General features: G+C 43.8%; 1 protein-coding gene across 5 annotated transcripts in view; it reads right to left on the bottom strand.

Moving 5' to 3' along the window:
- Window positions 1-1,234: 1,234 nt before the first annotated feature.
- Window positions 1,235-19,753, bottom strand: part of sin3aa (SIN3 transcription regulator family member Aa) — a 133,755-nt gene continuing 115,236 nt past the window's right edge. For 4 of the 5 annotated variants that reach the window (XM_041178345.1, XM_041178344.1, XM_041178346.1 and 1 more), the window contains 3 exons: window positions 18,690-18,784; window positions 6,094-6,301; window positions 1,235-3,463 (listed from right to left, as the gene is read on the bottom strand). In XM_041178345.1, the coding sequence (XP_041034279.1) occupies window positions 3,233-3,463; window positions 6,094-6,301; window positions 18,690-18,784 (534 nt within the window). In that variant the 3' untranslated portion in view covers window positions 1,235-3,232. Of the gene's footprint in view, window positions 3,464-6,093; window positions 6,302-18,689; window positions 18,785-19,328; window positions 19,449-19,753 lie in introns of those variants that run through there. The other variant, XM_041178349.1, reaches the window with a different exon arrangement.

Here is a 19,753-nt window from a genome sequence, read left to right as displayed (position 1 = left end):
CGGACCAATCCAATGAAAGTCCTCAATTGTCAATGCCCTCTTGTACCTGAAGGAGGAGGACACTATTTACAAAGCCAAGAATCCCATACACTTTCTGAACTGTATTGTCAACTTGCCCTGTCACCTTTAGATAATGTGATGTTTTTGCACAAATTACAATAATCTGGATGTGCAGATCAAACACAGCACCAATTTAGCAGCTAAACATTTTAACCCATGCCCCAGATCACTCTCAGGAGCAATACCATGAGATCGGCATCCCATGGATAGAACACTCAGGGTCATATAGAGTATCCTATAATTGAGCTACTGATTGCGAAATAAATATGTCAAGAAATAGAACACTGAAAGTACCCATAGTGTAGCACGGCAAGGTAATGTAGCTCCACTTGAACAGCAAGCTATAAACAGATATTACGAGTTTCCCCAGTTTGGTTAGTTAGCCCTGCACAATATTTTTTTAAAATTATTTCATGGGACGCGGGCGTCACTGGCTGGGCCAGCATTTTAATTGCCCTTGAGAAGGTGGTTGCTGCCTTTTTGAATCACTACAGTCCATGTGGTATACACCCACAGTGCTGTTATATTGTTTCATAGTTTGCCATTGTGAGATTTGAACTCTTGCTCCTGGGGTTACAAAGCCAGTACCATAACCACTTGGCTATTTAAGCCCACAGTGCTGTTACAAGTGCATTACAAATGAAAGAACATTAAGTGTTTACTCACCCAGTTAGCTTCTCCTTTAGGGACACAAATGATTGTCTAATTACATAATCAGAGATTCCAGAGTAGGCGTTAGCCCATTGTGGCAGCACTTGAACCAAAACCGGGTCTAACTTCTTATCTTGTTTTCCTCCTCTTTCCCCACACCTTTTCACCATTTTTTGTTCAAGCCTTTGTCCCAATTCCTTAAATGGCACAATTGATGGAGCTTTAATATTTAGTCTGTAGTTACTAATTATTTTGTGCTACACAATATGCTGCCTGTTCTTAAGCAAACAAGGATGGAACTGGATTTCTGTCCAGATTTTTAAAAAAATTCGTTTTTGTGTTTCAAAATGCAGGCAATAGCTGTGAACTGCCTGCCTCTAGGCTATTGAGGAGGATAGCACAGGATCAACTTATAATTCAGATCTTAAAAAAATGCAACTTCTATTACATATTTTTTATAAAAAAATTACAGAAAAACAAGCAAAAAAATTAATGAAAACAAATACACTTCACACAAGACAGCCAGATTTCAGCCCTGGCGATATTTTAATGGGAAATACTGAACTACAAGTCAAGTTTACAACTTCTGTATAGAAATCACACGTGGGTGGCCAAAGATCACAGTACAGAATACAAAAAGCAATATATATGCATTGTACAAGCTGGCTTAAAAGCCCTGCCTCTTATACTTTACAAAGTGAAAAAAGAGAGGTTGCAGGGGCAAACTGTACAAATCGGTCTCCGACAGTGTTTGATCACGATGCAGATGAGCACAGTGGCTTTCTGAACAAAAGCAATGTGTTAAATGGACAATTTGAGGTTAATGTCAACAGTCGGGCAAGTGGATGAGTAAAAGCTTAATTACAAGGTTTTCCAGCTGCCATTAGTCAAATTTTGCTTCAATTAGATTAGTTCTTCTAAAGCTCACCAAACCACTTGGCCTTAGGAGAAAAGGTGGGCGACCCACGTCAATGGACATAGGGGAAAAGATAGAGGAGTGGGGGGTGGGGAGGGAGAGAATGAAGATAATTTAACTAATTTACATAGAAATTTATAAAATGGTGGAAGTTCTTTCACGGACCAGGGTAAGCCCACATTGCCAGTCTGCTTGTTGTCAAAAGCAGAATACTGAGTTCTGTGGCTAACAGAGAGCTGTAGGAAGGCTCGAACAGGCTGGAACATCTGCTTATGAAGTGAAACCCATGAGGTGTATGTTTGCTATTCAGTCTCATCAGAAACAAAAATGGAAATCGTTGAAATATTTTTCTTACAAAAAAAAACATGTTTCAACGAGTCAAAAAAAACAGCTTGAGCATTAAAATAAGATGGTGGATTGGCAAGTATTATTAAATGTATAAAATTGATTTCCAAAGGCATCATAATTAACAGTCTTGTGCTTCAGGCATTACTGAGCACTTCCAATGTACCAGACAGCAGTGAATGTTCTAGCCAACCAAATGTAAGGTTCATAGAAAATCTTTCAAACTCAGCTAAGCTCTTTTTTGTGACCCATTTAAAAAAAACACACACGCAAGGTGTTCCATCATCTCCCAATAGTGTCTCTTGTATTCACAAGAAGCTTCAAAATGCTAGAATCAAGATGCTTTATAAAATGTTCAAAATAAAATGCCCAAACCGTTGAACTCACTTTTGCTGTAACACGCAATAAAGCAGCATGAAAATTCTGGGACTGACTGTGTCAAACGTGACCGAATTATTAATCATCGATGCACTTCTGGAAAACCACCGAAAGGATACTACAGTGTGAAGAAAACCTGAATGGACAGCTGCCACATTAGTAAGAGAGACCTTTCAGTCAGTCAACCACTTGCTCATTAACATCTTTTAATACCTGAAGCTACTAATCAATAGGGTCAAATACTGCATAAAACTGGAACCAGCAGTCTGCCAGACTTCCGACAGGAAGCGAATTGTGTTTGGAAGACTAAGGCAGGTTAAAAAAAACAGGTCACAGGTAAATTACCCTCAGAGACCCAGAGTTCAATGTTTCCATAACGAAAGAAAAGGTGATTGGACAGTTCCAATTATGTCTGCCATGAAGTTTGGTCCAGTTGTTATTAGACGAGCAAACTTGAATTAAAACTTAAAACAAAAAGGCCAAAATGTACTATGTAATGGCATGCTGCACAGGGACACTTAATGATACAAGTGTTCTGTACATAATGAAATATCTTTTCACTAACAAAAATTCACACACAAAGAAAGCTACAATTACTCTGAAATCCCTTTGGTAAAAACTTTAATAATGGTGCCTCATTTTTCCATATTAACTAACTTCAAGCCACCTCATACTATGATACACAATAAGCTAGTAGATAATGCTAGCACATTGATGCAGATTGGTTCTTTTTTTTAAAAAAAGTCTGTTGACAATATGTACACAGTATTTACAAAAACATAGCAGTGTTTTTTTTTGTGTGGGAGAGCTGGTGTATGGCATTGGATGACATGCCAAAACTTGGGCACATGGCGCGAGGGGAGGACCTGCTGTGCAAGTTGGTCACGGCCCCTTGAATAAAGCACTGTATTTCACCCTGTATTTGTTGATTTTCATGAAGTGCAGTGTTTCAGTTTCACAGGTGGTTGTGCAAGGCACCATGCCCTCCAATCCCTCTCCCATTAGCCACTTGCTGGTTTCGGCAGCCATTTCACGGGTCACGTGCTCCTTGCTCCATTTATCCACCCAAGCCTGAAACCGCTGGTGTAACCGTGTGCTGACTCGCTCGTGAGACTAAATCCAAAGAAAGAAGCGGTGAGTGCTATCAATTATACCAATCAAATTTAACAACAAACTGATTTGACATTTCAACGGCCCCTGCCTCCCAGCTAAAGCAGCTGCCTAAAGCAAGTTTCTTGACAATCAAAACCAATTGCATTCACGCCTTATACAGTACTGTTAGCAGTGGGTGAGAAAAGCAGTAATTAGCAGCATCACCCAGTCTCTTCCTACCTTTTGGGTGGCTTACAACAAAATAATATAATGGACGTTCATATGCCCTCCCACATGGGAGCTTTAGGTAGCTTAGGGGGTCTGGCAGATTGTTGAGTCAGTCTGCCTATTTACATTTCCTCATTCCATAGCTGGAAGATTGTCACTGGGGTATCTCATCTCCGCTTCTTGAAAATTGAAGGAAACAAGCAACAATAATCCAAGATCTAGTGATTCCTTCAGCAGTCAACAGCTAATTGAGTACGAAAATTAATTACAATCTTATTAGCTGGAAAGTTTAAAAAAAAACTAGTGAACTGTAACCCGATGGCAAATTCAATAGATGTCCAGCTGAAGGTTAGCGGCCTTGAACAAGGTCAGCGATTAGGGAAGGAAAAAACTCAGCCCCACAGCCTAAACAGGATAGTGGGAATCTGGAATATTGGATCATGGTCTCAAAACAAGGGTTTGGCTATTTTGACAGAAGAACTTTCTCCTCATCTCAGTCTAAGTATTGTGAATCTTTGGAACTACCTGCCTCAGAGAGCTGTGGATGTTCAGTTATCGAGTATATTCAAGACAGAGATCAATGGATTTTTAAGAACTAAAGGAAATGGGGATTGGTAGAGAATCAGCCATGATCTCACTGAATAACAGAGCAGGCTGCAAGGGCCGAATGGCCCACTCTGCCCTTATTTCTTATGTTCTTTGTGGAGCAGACTCTCAGGAAATAGCTAACAATTGACCTATCGGAAAAGGGTGTATAAATATCGAGTAAGAAAAGGACTAATGACTGCAGGGATATTAAAAACATTACTTGATCCTAAATCCAGGCTTCGGCTGGGACTTTCCGGTCCGGAGGTGACAGGAACCTCTGTGGGAGATTTGTGGTCCATTAACTTTTGGCAGAACCGGACAATCCCGGCAGCGGGAAAGGCCGGAAAATCCCACCCTTTGTGTTCCTTTTACAACTGGACCTCACTGAAAGGACAAATTTAGCTAACTATTAATGGAATAAAATTAAGTCCGTGCAGTATCAATATTCGGCTACTAGATGGCAGTGACACTTAGTAACTACTAAAGCCAATTATACAAAGTATGCTGAAGATCTGCTTCATTTTTAATGCAACAATTTTTTCTCATTGAATTCAAAAGCTTTGGGACTTCAGGAAACTCAAACCCAGTTCCGTGGTACTGGTTGCCATACTTTTTGATGTGGCTCCCATTCTCAAAACTGGCAATGGGACACCAGACAAAAGCTACTGTCATTAGCTGTTGCAAATTAAACACTGAAATAGTTTTTTGTTTAAAAACAAATTAGAAGCCAAGTTAAATTAGTAAAAGTAAAAGGACTGGGAAGGACAGAGATAAAATGGGGAAAGAAGGGGCAACAAAACAAGTATAAGAACAGAAGATGTTGGAAAACACTCAGCCATTCAGGCAGTATCTGGGTTTGCTTTTGTTTAAACAAGTTTATTATAGAGTTGATTTTTATAGTGCACATGCAAACTCAGCAAGGAAGGAACTTTGGAACAGAAGTGTCCAAAATCAACAATAAAAAACAAAATAAGTTCTAAAGAGAACTAAATTTAATCAGAAAGAATGCCTTAGGGCAGAGCTTTGACTATGGAATTCATTCTGAGTAAAAGGCAAGTACATACTGTGTCTTTACCTTAAGCAGCTGTTACTTCATCAAAGGACTTTGCCACCATCTTTAAGACTCTACCAGCTTCATTAAAGTGGTAAAATATTAATTTATACGCCCTGTCTTCTGTTGTTTTAAAGTTCACCATGGAGTTACTTTATATTTCTTGCTCATGGCTACTGTACACATTGTTTCACACCCTCCCAATTATGCCAAACTGCTCAAATTAAAAAGATTTTTACTTTCAGTGTCAATGAAGAAAATTCAAAGTGTTCCTATGAGAAACCATTAAAAAGTATATGTCGAGGATTTAATGATATTATCTTAATCCCTATAAATTAATTATACAAAGGGTCTGAACAAAACATAGATGTATTCTCTTTCATATACCACACACACACACACACACACACACACACACACACAAACAATGTAATTCTTTTTAAATGGCTTTCTTAAAATGGGAACTTGACAGTGAGAATCCCTTTTTAATAGAATCAGTCCAGTGATGCTCATAGATAAGTCTCAACACATAACAGAAAGTGCTGGAAACACTCAGCAAGTCAGGCCGCATCTGCGCAAAGAGAAACTTAGGTTTTCAGGTCAGAGCTGTTCTGATGAAAAGTCATCAACCTGAAATTTTAACTCTACATTTCTCTCTCTGACCCGCTGAGTGTTACCAGCACTTTCTGTTTTAATGTCAGGTTTCCATAATCCATCCACATTGCTTTGCTTTTTATAGTCTCGACACATACAATTCCTGTGAACCTGCAAACAGTACACTGACCTGGCGAGCTCTTAGCAGCGCAGTTCTCCTGTACATGTAGTCTTCGGATTTGAAGACATACACCATTTTGTAGGAGTTGAGTTTAAAATTGCACTGCGCTTTATCATAATTCTCTGCATTCTCTATAGATTTCTTATTGCTGCATTCCTTCCCTTCCTTTTCCTGTTGTTCCCGACCCCGTTGGCACTTGCGAATTCGACGCAGATTCCTATAAAAAAAGCAGAACATACAGATCAGTGACCCAGGTGAGTGCGATGAAACAAAAACGGTATGTGTGTTTGTGGCGGGCTGAGCGATCTACAAACACCAGCTGCAATTGTCCTCACCGCCTTACTTTTGTCCTCAGCTCCCATTTCTCCTTTCCCTCATCTTATTAATTTTTAAATTTTTCTTACAGCAATCGTTATAGAGCGTCAGAATTACACTTTTTAGAAGGCAAACGAGACTTGAACAATGCCGACTAAACTGTACAAATGACAAAGCACTAATAGTCAACAAGTTGGAAAGTCAATGCATGTTTCTATTTGGGAGTACATACTGTACTAAAATTAACCACAAGGTTCCTGCTGTCTGAAAGTTTCCTTGAATTACTTTTTGGAAAACTTTGCAACAACTTACCAAAGCATTCATTAGAATCACAGAATCTTACAGCACAGAAGGAGGCCATTTGACTCATACCTGAGTCTGAAGGAGCTATCCAATAATTCCCACTCTCCTGCCCTTTCCCTATTGTCCTTACTTTGAGTTAACATTTAACATTCCCTCGAATCTTTTCTTGTTTTGTGCAAAGCCAAGGCTGAAGCATTTTCAACTGCCTTCAGCCAGAAGTGCAGGGAGGATGATGCATCTCAGCCTCCTCCAATGGTTCCCAGATGCCAGTCTTCAGCCAATTCAATTCACTCCAAGTGATATTAAAAAATGACTGAAGGCACTGGATACTGCAAAGGCTCTGGGCCCTGACAACCTTCTGGCAATAGTACTGAAGACTTGTGCTCGAAAACTAGCCGCGCCCCTAGCCAAGCTGTTCTAGTACAGCTACAACACTGGCAGCTACCCGGCAATTTGGAAAATTGCCCAGGTATGTTCTGTCCATAAAAAGCAGGACAAATCCAAACCAGCCAATTACCACCCCATCAGTCAACTCTTGCTCATCAGCAAAGTGATGAAAAGTGTCGTCGACAGTGATATCAAGCAGCACGTACTCAGCCATAACATACTTAGTTTGGGTTCTGCCAGCGTCACTCAGGTCCAAACATGGATTAAAGAGCTGAACTCAAGAGGGAGGGGTGGTGAGAGTGACTGCCTGTAACAGAAGGCAGCATTTGACCAAGTGTGGCATCAAAACTGGCAAAACTGAAGTCAATGGGAATCAGGGGGAAAATTCTCCACCATTGTGAGTCATACCTAGCACAAAGGACAATGGTTGTGGTTGCTGGAGGTCAATCATCTCAGTCCTAGGACATCGCTGCAGGAGTTTCTCATGGTAGTGTCTTCGGCCCAACCATCTTCAGCTGCTTCTTCAATGACCTTCCTTTCATCATAAGGTCAGAAGTGGGGATGTTCGCTGATGATTGCACAATGTTCAGCACCATTCGGCACTCCTCAGATACTGATACAGTCCATGTCCATTTCCAGCAAGACCTGGACAACATTCAGGCTTGGCCTGAGAAGTGACAAGTAACATTTGTGCCACCTAAGTGCCAGGCAATGACCATCTCCAACAAGAGAGAATCTAACCATCTCCCCATAACATTTAATGGTATTACCATCACTGAATCCCCCACTATCAACATTCTGGGGATCACCACTGACCAGAAACTGAACTGGACCAGCCATTTATTACTGTGGCTACAAGAGCAGGTCAGAGGCTGGGAATTCTGCAGTGAGTAACTCACCTCCTGACTCCCCAAAGCCTGTCAGCCATCTACAAGGCACAAGTCAGGAATGTAATGGAATATTTTCCACCTACATGGATGAATGAAGCTCCACACCATCCAGGACAAAGCAGCCCGTTTAATTAGCACCACATCCAGCACCTTAAACAGTCACTCCCTCCACCAGCAACGCACAGTGATAGCACTGTGTGCATCTAGAAGATGCGCTGCAGCAACTCACCAAAGCTCCTTTGGACAGCACCTTCCAAACCTGCGAACTCTACCACCTAGAAGGACAAGGGCAGCAGATGTATGGGAAGACCACCACCTGCAAATTCCCCTCCAAGCCACACCCCATCCTGACTTGGAACTACATCACTGCTCTTTAACTGTCGTTGGGTCAAAATGCTGGAACTCCTGTCCTAACAACAGTGGGTGTACCCACTAGACATGGGCTGCAGCAGTTCAAGAAGGTGGCTCACTCAAGAGTGATTAGGGCTGGGCAATATATGCTGCCTCCGTGCTAGAGACACCCACATCCTGTGAAAAAATTTTTTAAAAGTACTTATTTAAGTGTGCAGGCCCTTTAAATTCTTTTTACTTTGTCACACACGCTCACTATCTTAAAGGGGGTTGATTTGTGTTTGGCCTGCTCAGGAACCTCTGGGTTGCTGCTTGGCCATACAGCTTAGAGGGAACATTGTTAACACTTGTTCCATCTGTGCTTGTAAAAAAAAAATCACAAAAAACTTTGTTAAATTTGAACTGTACCAAAATTATCCAACCATTTAATAAGGTACAGCGCAATTGAAAAGCTCTGTGCAAGCGATGACCATTTGTGGGAAAGGAAAACACTTCCTAGTTTCCTACGATTTATATGTTCTATATACAAATCAGGAGGTCTTGTGGAGAAGTAGGAGTGTCCCTGCCCTTGAGCCAGAAACTCTGGGTTCTAGTCCTACTCCAGGACTTGATGACCAAAAGAGGTTTGTTCATAATGTGGCCAAACAGGTGAAGTATCAACCGCTAAATCCTTGCAACACACACTAACGGTGAGTGGGAGAGATTTCTGGTTAGCCATGTAATGGAAGGAAAATTGGAGCCTCTACCATCACTATCCATAGTCCCGGGCTACAACACTCAGGTAAAAGGACATGTTACCACAGCAACTCGGACTCCTTGCGGATTGGGGGGGGGGGCGGCGAGGGAGGCTGGTTGCTCAATTGGCTGGACAGCCAGTATGGATCAGATTGGTGCCAACAGCACGGGGTTCGATCCCCGTTCTGGCTGGGGTGGATTCAGGACCTGCCTCCATGCGCCACCCGTGGGTGGTGCTGTGGGTTGGACCTGCCTTCGGAGAGCAGGAGATTTAGAAATAAAAGTTCTTGAGACTGTAGAAAGTGTGAACACACAAAGGCAAAAGGTACATTAGAGTTGCACCAGTAAGGAGTGTGCCTGACTGATCTCAGTCAAAAAAAAAATCACCAAATGACCAAAAAGACAAATAATCCTTGTTGTCCCACATTATATTTTGATGGTGCACCATTACCATCAAATTATGGTAATTATACAGCTATCGTGTTGCAAGCCTCAGGTGCAGGATAAAGCTCCCCCCTACTCTGTCCCACCAATGTGTCCTTGACTGTCCTGTGCCAATGGCTTGTATGTTTTCAACACCAACCAGGCTCCACAAAAAAATGAATTCAGTAGAAATTGTGTACAATGATTTGGGTGAAATCACCAATTCAGGCAGTCAATGTCTGTTAAATAGGCAGACTTGCATTTACACAGCACCTTTCACAGCCTCAGGACAGGCCAAAAGAGCTTTACCGCCAATTTAATACTTTTGAAGTGCAGTCACTGTTGTAATTTCCCACAAAAATGACTATACTTCAAAAGTACTTCATTGGCTGCAAAGTGCTTTGAGATGTCCGGTGGTCTGAAGGACGCTACATATACACAAGACTCTCTTATTTCTTTTTAAAATAGGAAATTAGCAAACTCCACGAATAAACAACTAGAGAATCTGTTTTATTGATGTTGGTTGAGGGATAAATATTGGTCAGGATACCAGAGATAAATCCCCTACTTTTCTTTGAATAGTGACATGGGATCTTTTACGTCCACCTGAGATGGCAGACGAGGCTTCAGTTTCATGTGTTACCTGAAAATCTGCACCTCTGACAGTGCAGCACTCCCTTAACACTTCCCTAAAACGTCAGCCTATATTTTTATGCTCATGGCCTGAATTTCCAGCTCCCCAGCCGTCAAGTTTTTAGGTGAGTGGAATGGTGGTGGTGGGGGATTGGAGTGTGTAATAGAACGAATAAGCTTCTCACTGGGTTCCCACCCACCCCGACCTCTCAGCGATTTTACATTGGGGCAGACAAGGCCTTAGACAGGCAGCCTGCCCTTGTTCCAATTGAGGCCCTTCAGTGGAAAGGGCTTCCTTCGCAGCCTCAAGTTTTAAGCTAGCAGGAGGATTTCCTGGGTGTGGGGGAGCCCCAAAATTGATCGGGCTTAGGCCTCTGGCGGGGGGAGTCGCCTTCATCAGATGTCCCCTTCCAACTTCGGTTGCTCGCCGCCACCCCCCCCCCCCGTAAGGACTGGTGGCTGCTGGACCTCCCTCCAATACCCACAGTCCACCTTCTCCTCCCGCTGGCCTCTCCCCCAACTGCCCACTATACACCCCACCCCCCCCAGGCCGTCCCTACTGTCCCCAACCTGAGACCCTGAAAACTCACATTTCCGTCCAGTCCCAGGACTTAGGCTCTGGTGTGTTCAGGAAGTTCCACTTCTGTCACCTGCAGCTTCAGTCGCTACAGGGACTAGAGAGGTGCTGCTCTCTAAGGCGGGACTTCTCCCGATTGAGAAGCGGAAGTCCCGCCTGCAGCCAAGTGACGCTGACTCCAGTGTGAAATGGCTGCAGGGCAGGCAGAGTTGGCAGGGAATGATGGCAGGGCAGGAAACCCTGCTATTCGAAACAGCCTGGCCCCTGTCTCTGGACTGGGAATTGAACCAATCATCTTCTGACACAGAGGTGAGAGGGGAGAAGGCAAGTGAGGAGAGATGCATTGCTGAGGTATGTTAGGAGCCTTTCAATGACAATGCAGGGAATCAGGAAATGTGCTTTCAAGCAAAATTAGTCCTGTTATGGTAGTAATCAATTTCCTTGTATTAACCTCTTGTTCACTGTGTGGAGGTTCCCTAGAGCGATAATGAACTCCAGAGCAATTGAGCGACTTGACAAGTTCAGATACATGTTACAATAGTGGTGCTGGCAGCTTCATAAAAGAGAAGCCTCAGGCCCCCCTCAAATAATTTCAGTCCCTGACTAAACATTTTCCCTCATGTTTATTCTAAACGGCGTGGTATTAGAATGCAGTGAATGAGGGTCCAAGCACCTGGGCTGAAAGCAGCACATCCAAGCGCCTCGCCAAAGCAATCCCACAGCAGTTGGTCATGTAAAAGGTGCAGGGAACGGGGAAGGTGAACCTTGAAAAGAACCCTGTGCTGGCCTGGATTTTTGGAGCGATTAGTTTCTGACACTGGAACAAAGCCCTTGAACCCACATTCACAGACGAGTCATTGACAGAAAGAGGACCTTTGCAGGCTGATACTGACTCATGACAGTTTCTCAGTGATACTGCAGAGAGGAAACCATCAGGAAGACGGAGCCTGGATTTACTGCTGCTTGCCTCAACGCATAAAGGCAGGAGGGAAGAGAAGGTTGCGACGGAGGTGCCAGGCTCGCCAAAGGGAGGAGCTAAACCCTGAAGACCAAAGGGCAGCAAGGCCCCCTCTGGATGTAGAGGATGAGCCTCACAAAGGCGTCAAGCATAGGCAGCTCACAGGACCAAGGGTGTACAGAATTCACATGTCTTATTTGCAGATGAGCGAGAAATAGTGTCGCTGACACCTTTGCACATCCAGAGATCTGGTGACTCGCATTTGCCACATTCTCCAAGAATTGGTACCACGGGGACTGGGAGGGCATCCATTGCCACTGGCTGTGAAAGTAACAGCCCACACTGAATCTCTGCATGAGAGCCTCCTTCCAGGGCTCTACTGGAGACCGCTGCAGGATCTCTCAAGCATCCACTCAAAAACACGTACAATGAGGTGACAAGACGCCCTTTTTGCCAAAGCCCACAATTACGTCAACTTTGACGGATATCAAGCAAGCTAAGACACTCGGATGCAGTGGGCTTTGCAGCAATTTCCGGATTCCCACAGGTGCAGGGTGCCATCGATTGCACTCGTGGCTATAAAAGCTCTTTGGCAACAGGAACTCCAGCACAAACATTAAAAGCTTCCACTTGCTCAATATACAGCTGGTCTGCGACCATAAGAAACTTAAAATGCAGGTTTGCGCCAGAAACGCCACAACTCATAGATCTCAAGTAGATCACAGATCCCGGACATTTTCCAGGGACCACACAGGATCCAGGGTTGGCTCCTCGGTGACAAGGGGTACCCACAATGGACATGATTATGATGCAGTACAGCAACCACAGAATCCTGCATACAGAAAGTACAACATGTTTATGCCAAATTGGTGGAACAGAGCATAGGCATGTAAAATATGCAATTCCAATGCCTGGAAGATCTGGCGGAGCACTCCAGTACAATCCCCAGAGTGTATCATGGATTATCATGGCTTGCTGTGCACTGCACAACCTGGTGCTGCAAGGGGTGAGGACTTTCCAGGTGTTGACATGGAGGAGCTGCATGTCTGGGAGGGGATGAGGATGTTGAGTTCGAGGAAGGCAAGGCTGCAGGGAAGAGGTCATAGCACAGGACAGGTGAGGCAGGCATGCGCATGAGGCCCTCATTGCCACCAGACTCCACACGGAGGATGACAAGTTGCAGTGAGTACCCTCTTGGACAAGTGCCCTCCATCATGGGCCAACATGAACACCAGCATTGCTAGTCCTCTCATTTCAACCATCCATTTCAATATGGGAGTGAATAGTTACACATCAGGCTCACATTGTCCTGAACCTTTGAAGGATGATGAAGCCTCAGGAGCATGAGTCCTTGCTGAGGTGAGGTGCTATCTGGAGGAGGGAGTCCTGGCATCAGACGTCAGAAGGTGCTACCTCTTCAAGCATCTCTCCAGCATCCCAGTTGCAGTGGCAGCCTACAAGAGCCAGGAGCTGTTGAACTATCCTCAGCAAGCTTGTAGCTGTGTGCCTTCAATCTGACAAAGCTCCTCAAGGAGATCCATCTCCAGCAACGGGACAATGGATTCTGTGTAACCTCAATGGTGAAACTGGTAGGTGACACATGAGCCAAGGCAGCCGAGGATATTCCACAGGTGTACATTTAATCAGAGATGACTCAACCCTCTGTGTCACTTTCTTCTCTACCATAATAACTCTCAGTTAAGAATGCTGGCCTTACCATGGACCACCTGAAGATGACGACATTCAACCACTTGCGTGCCAGACGTTAAAATGCCTCCTCTTTAAGAGACACATTATGTTCCATGGCCAGACCTAGCCCTTGTGAACTCTAAAATACTCAAAGACACCATGAGGCCCTCAAGGTGACAAGTCAATGTTAATAAAGAGCAGACTTCAGCTTTAGTACTTCCTTACTCCTATCCCATTGCTCCCTCAACATTGTCTAAAGCTACAATGTGCGCTTCCAGAACATGCTCAAAGGCTCTACTCACCACCAAACATCACCATTTGCAATTAGCATCACACGTTTTGGAGAGTGCTTATGTGATGGGATGCAGAGCGCTGCATCCCAACATTGTGACGAGAACCTTGTGGCCATAATACAGACAAGTACGGGTTGAGAAACAATCAAGGTTGTAGGTTCGAGCGCCAGGGCAATAATGTAGCTGAGAGGGGCAGAGCTTTGGCACTTTGAGGTGGCAAGGTGCTCCATTTATTGGTGAGCTTAGCAGATATACACTTGGGAAGTTGGAAATGCGGTTGGCAGAGAGGAGTGCACACGAGATCAGAGCATGGGCTCATAGCATGAAAATCTGGCGGATGACAGAGAACACATGGAGTTGCAGGAGATAAGACCCTTCTCCATGTGCAAACGCATCTCTCCTTGTGCACTACACCTTCACCTTTCGAGAATGCAGACAAGGAGAATCCTCTGCCTCAATCTTACACAGACAAGATCAAACATGACATGACTCTGCAAAGCATATGAACGAGGTTCCTTCCACAGGCACACTTAACATTAAGGTTGAGGCATCACTATGTCGAGAATAATCTGAAATTACTGTGGTGATATGGAAGCGCACTACATAGAAGAGAGGCCCATGATAGCGACATCTGTGATAAGTGAGGGGAGGTTAAAGATCACAGCTGACTGATAGCAACACAGCATCGTAAAAAAGCTTACACAAGAGGAGGTGTGATTTTATTTAATTTGTAAACATCCGTTTCAGGAAGTTCATCCCAGACTCCAACCATCCTCTGAGTGAAAAAATGTTTCCCCTTATATACATGCTGTGAAAACTGTGCCACCATTAACCCTAAATTTTTCTACTGTTTCTAACCCCACCGCTATGTTCGGCTGTATCCCTGACATCCCCAGTGGAGATGGAGGCAGCTGCTGACTGTTACGCCCTGTTATCTGTGATAACTTTGGCAGGCATCTTCTGGGGGGTCAAGACCTGGAGGGCCCAGGCCTGCTTTGGGCATCCTGCTGTAGGGCAGGTGGACCCTCCTCGGCCGGTGGAGCTGGAGGTGATAGGGTCACAGGAAGAGAGGATTGAGATTGGCTGGACACTCCTGGAGTCAACTGGGTGGATAGCCCCTGGGTGTCCATCTGCTGGTCCTCCTCACTCTGGGTGCCCGAGGGCTCCAGCTGACTTCTTGAGAAGGGGCAGCTGGAGTGAGGTCGAGGTGCCCCCCACCCCACCCCTTTGCGCATGGCCACTGATGGATGCCGCTACAAAAGTCACCAAGGGCTACAACGTGTTGCTCCTGAAGCAGCGCAGGACCAATGTTCTGGACCAAGGTCTCCACGGCGTCCACCATCCTGCCTGTGTTGACCTCGGTGCATTGGCACGCCAGTGCTATCACCCCAGACTGAAATAGGACGGACTCTTCCATCATCTGTAACAATCTGAGGATGCAGATGACATCCCTTCCTGATGTTCCCCTGATTGCCACTGCAACTCCACCAACTGATTTAGGACTGAGTCACCTGAATTCTGGCCTTCAGCTGTCCTCCGAGTGCAGGCGACCTCAGATGTCCCTGCCTCCCTCTGCTTGGAACACAAGTGTTGTTGTGCTCACCAGACTGTGACCCCTACCTAGCCTGTTCTAGAACTAGGTCCCACTGAGGTGTGTGTGTGTGTGTGTGTGCGCGCGCGCGTGTGAGAGAGAGAGAACGAGAGAGACACAGTGGTGATGTCCCTTAAGCTGGCAGTGAGTGAGGTGCCATGAATGTGTGGTGGGTGAGTGTGTGAGTTGAGAGTGTTGAGATGGTTGACTTAACCTGGCAACATGGATTGAGGTCATTCATCCTCTTTCTGCACTGGGTGCCTGGTCTCTTGGCAATGACCACCGGTGCCACCGCCTCCCAAGCCAGACTGGTGAACATGCTGGACTTCCTGCACCAGAGCGTGGGTAGAGGACATCGCGACAGGCCTTGACAATGTCAAAAAGATGTTCCAGTGAGGCATCCCTGAAAGTGGGGGCTGCCATCTTCCTGACTTTTGGGGTCACCCCTTCAGTGGTGCATTCCTGGGCTGCAGACATCGAGAACACGGAGCGCGGCCGCACTTTAAACATGGCGCCCTGAGTAAGGAAGTGGTGAGCTCACGAGTGTTTCCCGTACGTATATTTAATGAGTTGGAAAGTGGACAATATGGCGTGAAAACTTGCCATTGGGGCTGGCAGGTAAAATGCCGATTTTCACTCAGTGCACTGAGCGGAAAATCCCGCACTTGGTATATTTATAAAGAAAAATTGGTATGTACCACCAAAAAAGTATCAGCAATGCAAAAATCAACCTATACAAAACGGTGAACAGGAAACACTGCTGCATTAGCAATTGCAAACACTGGACAGATATTTGGAGCACTGTAGCTTAGGCCCAATGTGATGGACCTGATCTGCATACAGACCCTTAAGAAATTATGTTGTGGAATTTGATGTTTTTATCGGCGGATCCCGCCACGACGGGGACTGGAAAATCCTGGCCCAGATCCTGAACACAAAAATCAAGGTTGACACTCCAGTGCAGTACTGTGTGTGAGCTGTAGTGCTGGAGATGCAGTCTTTCAGATGTGGCTTTAAACCAAGGCCTAGGTGAATGTAAAAGATCCCATGGTACTATTTCAAAGAAAGAGCAGGGGAATTATCCCCCGTGTCCTGGACAATATTTATCCCTCAATCAATATAACAAAACAGATTACTTGGTCATTATCACATTGCTGTTGTAGGAGTTTGCTGTGCGCATTTGGCTGCTGCATTTCCTACAGTACAACAGTGATTACACTTAAATAGAAGTATTCAATTGGCTAGAAAACGCTTTGTGACGGCCAGTGGTCATGAAAAGCACTTTATAAATGTAAATCTTTTTTTCTTTTCATGATAAATAAAACTGTAAAGTGAGGTTCAATATGTCTTTTTAAAAATAAGTTCTTAGCTTCTCCCTCAGAGATGGTGGTGATGATTGGTAGGGGTCATTTTTCCCAACTTGATTCTTCCCATCTATTTTTATTTTCTCTTTTCATTGTTATTTGCTCATTTGAACATCAGGAACAGGAGGATTTCACTCACCCCCTTGAGCCTGTTCCATCATTCAATTAGATTACGACTGATCTGGAACTCAACTCCATTTAGCCACTTTTGCTCCATATGCTTTCATACTCTTAAGTAGTAATCTTGAAAATTTCAATTGACCAAGCAACCGCATTCTTTTAGGGAGAGAATTCCACATTTCCACTAACTTTTGCTGCACAATATTATTCCTAAATGGTCTAGCTCTAATTTTAAGAATATACTTGGTTTTGGAAACCCTCAGCTTCTCTGCATCTATCCTTGCAAATCATTTCATCATTTTAAATACCTCAACCATCTAAACTCAAGGGGATGCAATCCAAGTTTCAATTATCTATCCTAATAATTTAATCCTTAAAGCTGCTGTTTCATTTTAGTAAATCTGGGTTGTACTCCCTCCAAGACATCCGCATATAGACCCTTAAGTTATCTTGTGGAACTCATTAGCTCTTGTTGTGTCAGCGGTGCCTCAATTGGTAGCATCAATTGGACACTGTAGCTTCCTAAGGTAGAATGATCAGAACTGAATGCAATATGCTAAGTGGTTTCTGACCAAGGCTTTGCATAATTTACTTTCCTTTTTCTATGCAAGAGACCCTGAGATAACATTCCATTAGTCATTTTGATTGCCTTTTGTACATGTACACTGGCTTTAAATGATCTGTGTGCTGGGCATCCAAATTCCTTTGCCCCTCCAGTTTCTAGTCTCTTGCCATTAAGAAAATTTTCTGATTTGTCTTTCTTGGAATAGCTCAAATTTCTCCACATTGAACTCCATCTGCTACAGTTTGCCCACTCACTTCATCTGTTTATGTCCCTTTGTAGCTTCCTACTCCCATCTACAGACTTACTGTTCCTCCTAACTTATCATCATTTGCAAACTTACATTTTTTTTATTCATTTACAGGATGTGGGTGTTGAGTATTTATTGCCCATCCATAATTGCCCTTGAACGTACAACTCCTAATTCATTCATCCAAGTCAGTTATATATCCATGGTGAAAAACTCAGACTCGAGAACAGGTCCCTGAGGAGCACTACTCGTCACATGGCAACAACCAAGTAAATTCCCTTTATCCCTGTCTTACACTAACAACCAATTAACAATCCGTCTAAGATTACCTCAGATTCCACACACACTCATTTTTGTTAATCATTTGTGCAGAATCTTATCAAATTCCTTTCCTGAAGTCCACAGAAACAAAATCTGTGGACATTCCACTGTCCACCTTGTTAGTGATCTTCTCAAAAAACTCAACAATATTATTCAGACGACCTACCCTTCATAACTCCAACTCTCTAATCACCTCAAACTTGTCCAAGTTTTCACTGTCCCTGATGATAGGGAGATTACTGGAATCTGACATATTTTATCTGTCTCTTCATAAAAGGCCTTAGAAAAGGTATAGAGGTTTACCAGAATATTACCATGGACGTGGGACTTCAGTTATGAGAAGAAGTTGGAAAAGTTAAGACTCGGAACAAAGATGATTAAGAGATGACTTAATTGAGGTTTTCAAGATGATGAGAAGTTTTGATAGAGTAGATAGAGAAGAAATATTCCCTCCAGTAAATGGGCAAAAACAGGGGTCGTAAATTTAAATCCATTACCAAAAGATTTAGAAGGGAGATGAGAAGAAGGGTTATCAGTCAAGAAATTTGCTGGGATATGGGCTGCCCTGCCTGAAAAGGTTGTGGAAGCTGATCTCTTAATTAATTTTAAAGGGAGTTGAACATATACTTGAGAATGAAGAACTTATAGGGTCATGGACAAAAAGCAGGAATGTGAAATTAGGCACTACCAATCTTCCAAAGAGCCAGAACAGGCATGACAGGCCGAATGGCCTCCTTCTGTGCTGAAAGTTCCTATGACTCTTTCCTCTAAATATTATCTACACTGATTCAATGTTCAATAGCTATGGCAGGGTTCATAGTCTAATAACTGGAAAAGCCTTACCTAGGCAGGAACACAGGTTTCTGTGCTAGATGTTCCCGTAGTTCAGGAGAGGTAGAATCTGAATTCATATAACGATCCAGAAAGTCTGACCAGCGCTGCAATCAAACAGACATGTGTTAATTAAATATGATCAGCCACCTAGGAGATGGTAGATTATATGCTATATGTATAATTTATTTTCTTATATTGAAGTTCAATCTCCACATACAATTACAAATTCCTTCCAATGTGATTGGCTTGGGGTGGGGTCAGGATAACGAAAATCACCTAGGGACACTGTTCCTTTAAATAAATCTGCACTTAGTATCATGAGATTTCTCCCCTCTCTGCTGATTCACATCCACACTTTAAGGCAGAAGCTCAACAGTGAGATCTTGGAGACCAACAAAAGAGAAGAAAGACTTGAAAGACTTGCCTTTGTACAGCGCCTTTCATGACCTCAGGACGTCCCAAAGCGCTTTACAGCCAATGAAGTCCTTTTGAAGTGTAGTCACTGTTGTAATGTAGGAAACGCGGCAGCCAATTTGTGCACAGCAAGCTCCCACAAACAGCAATGTGATAATAACCAGATAATCTCTGTTTTTTTTTAAAAAGTACTGGTCGAGGGATAAATTTTGGCCAGGACACCGGGGATAACTCCCCTGCTCTTCTTCGAAATAGTGCCATGGGATCTTTTACGTCCACCTGTGAGGGCAGACGGGGCCTCGGTTTAATGTCTCATCCGAAAGACGACACCTCCAACACCTAAAAGGCTGACACCTGCAATATGGCATGGATAAGTCAGGGATAAGTTAATTTTGACACATCCAAGCTTCATTAAAATGAAAAATCAACAGTAACAATAAAGAACTGATTATAAATTGATCCAAAAATGTACAAGACAGAAATGGCCATGTGGCCTAAGCAGTCAACATTGAGATTCACCCTCCACACTGGTAGAAGCTCTAATCCCAACAAAGCAATGAATGAGACACATCTCTAATAAACCAGGCCAGAGATTGACTAGAGCTGATTCATATGTAGAGTTTGAACCTGAATCAAAATTGAAGGTTTTAGCTACATCT

This window comes from Carcharodon carcharias, chromosome 32 (genome assembly GCF_017639515.1).
Source record: "Carcharodon carcharias isolate sCarCar2 chromosome 32, sCarCar2.pri, whole genome shotgun sequence".
Classification (NCBI taxonomy): domain Eukaryota; kingdom Metazoa; phylum Chordata; class Chondrichthyes; order Lamniformes; family Lamnidae; genus Carcharodon; species Carcharodon carcharias.
The sequence above is the reverse complement of the archived record's forward strand: the minus strand, read 5'-3'. Positions and strand labels throughout refer to the sequence as shown.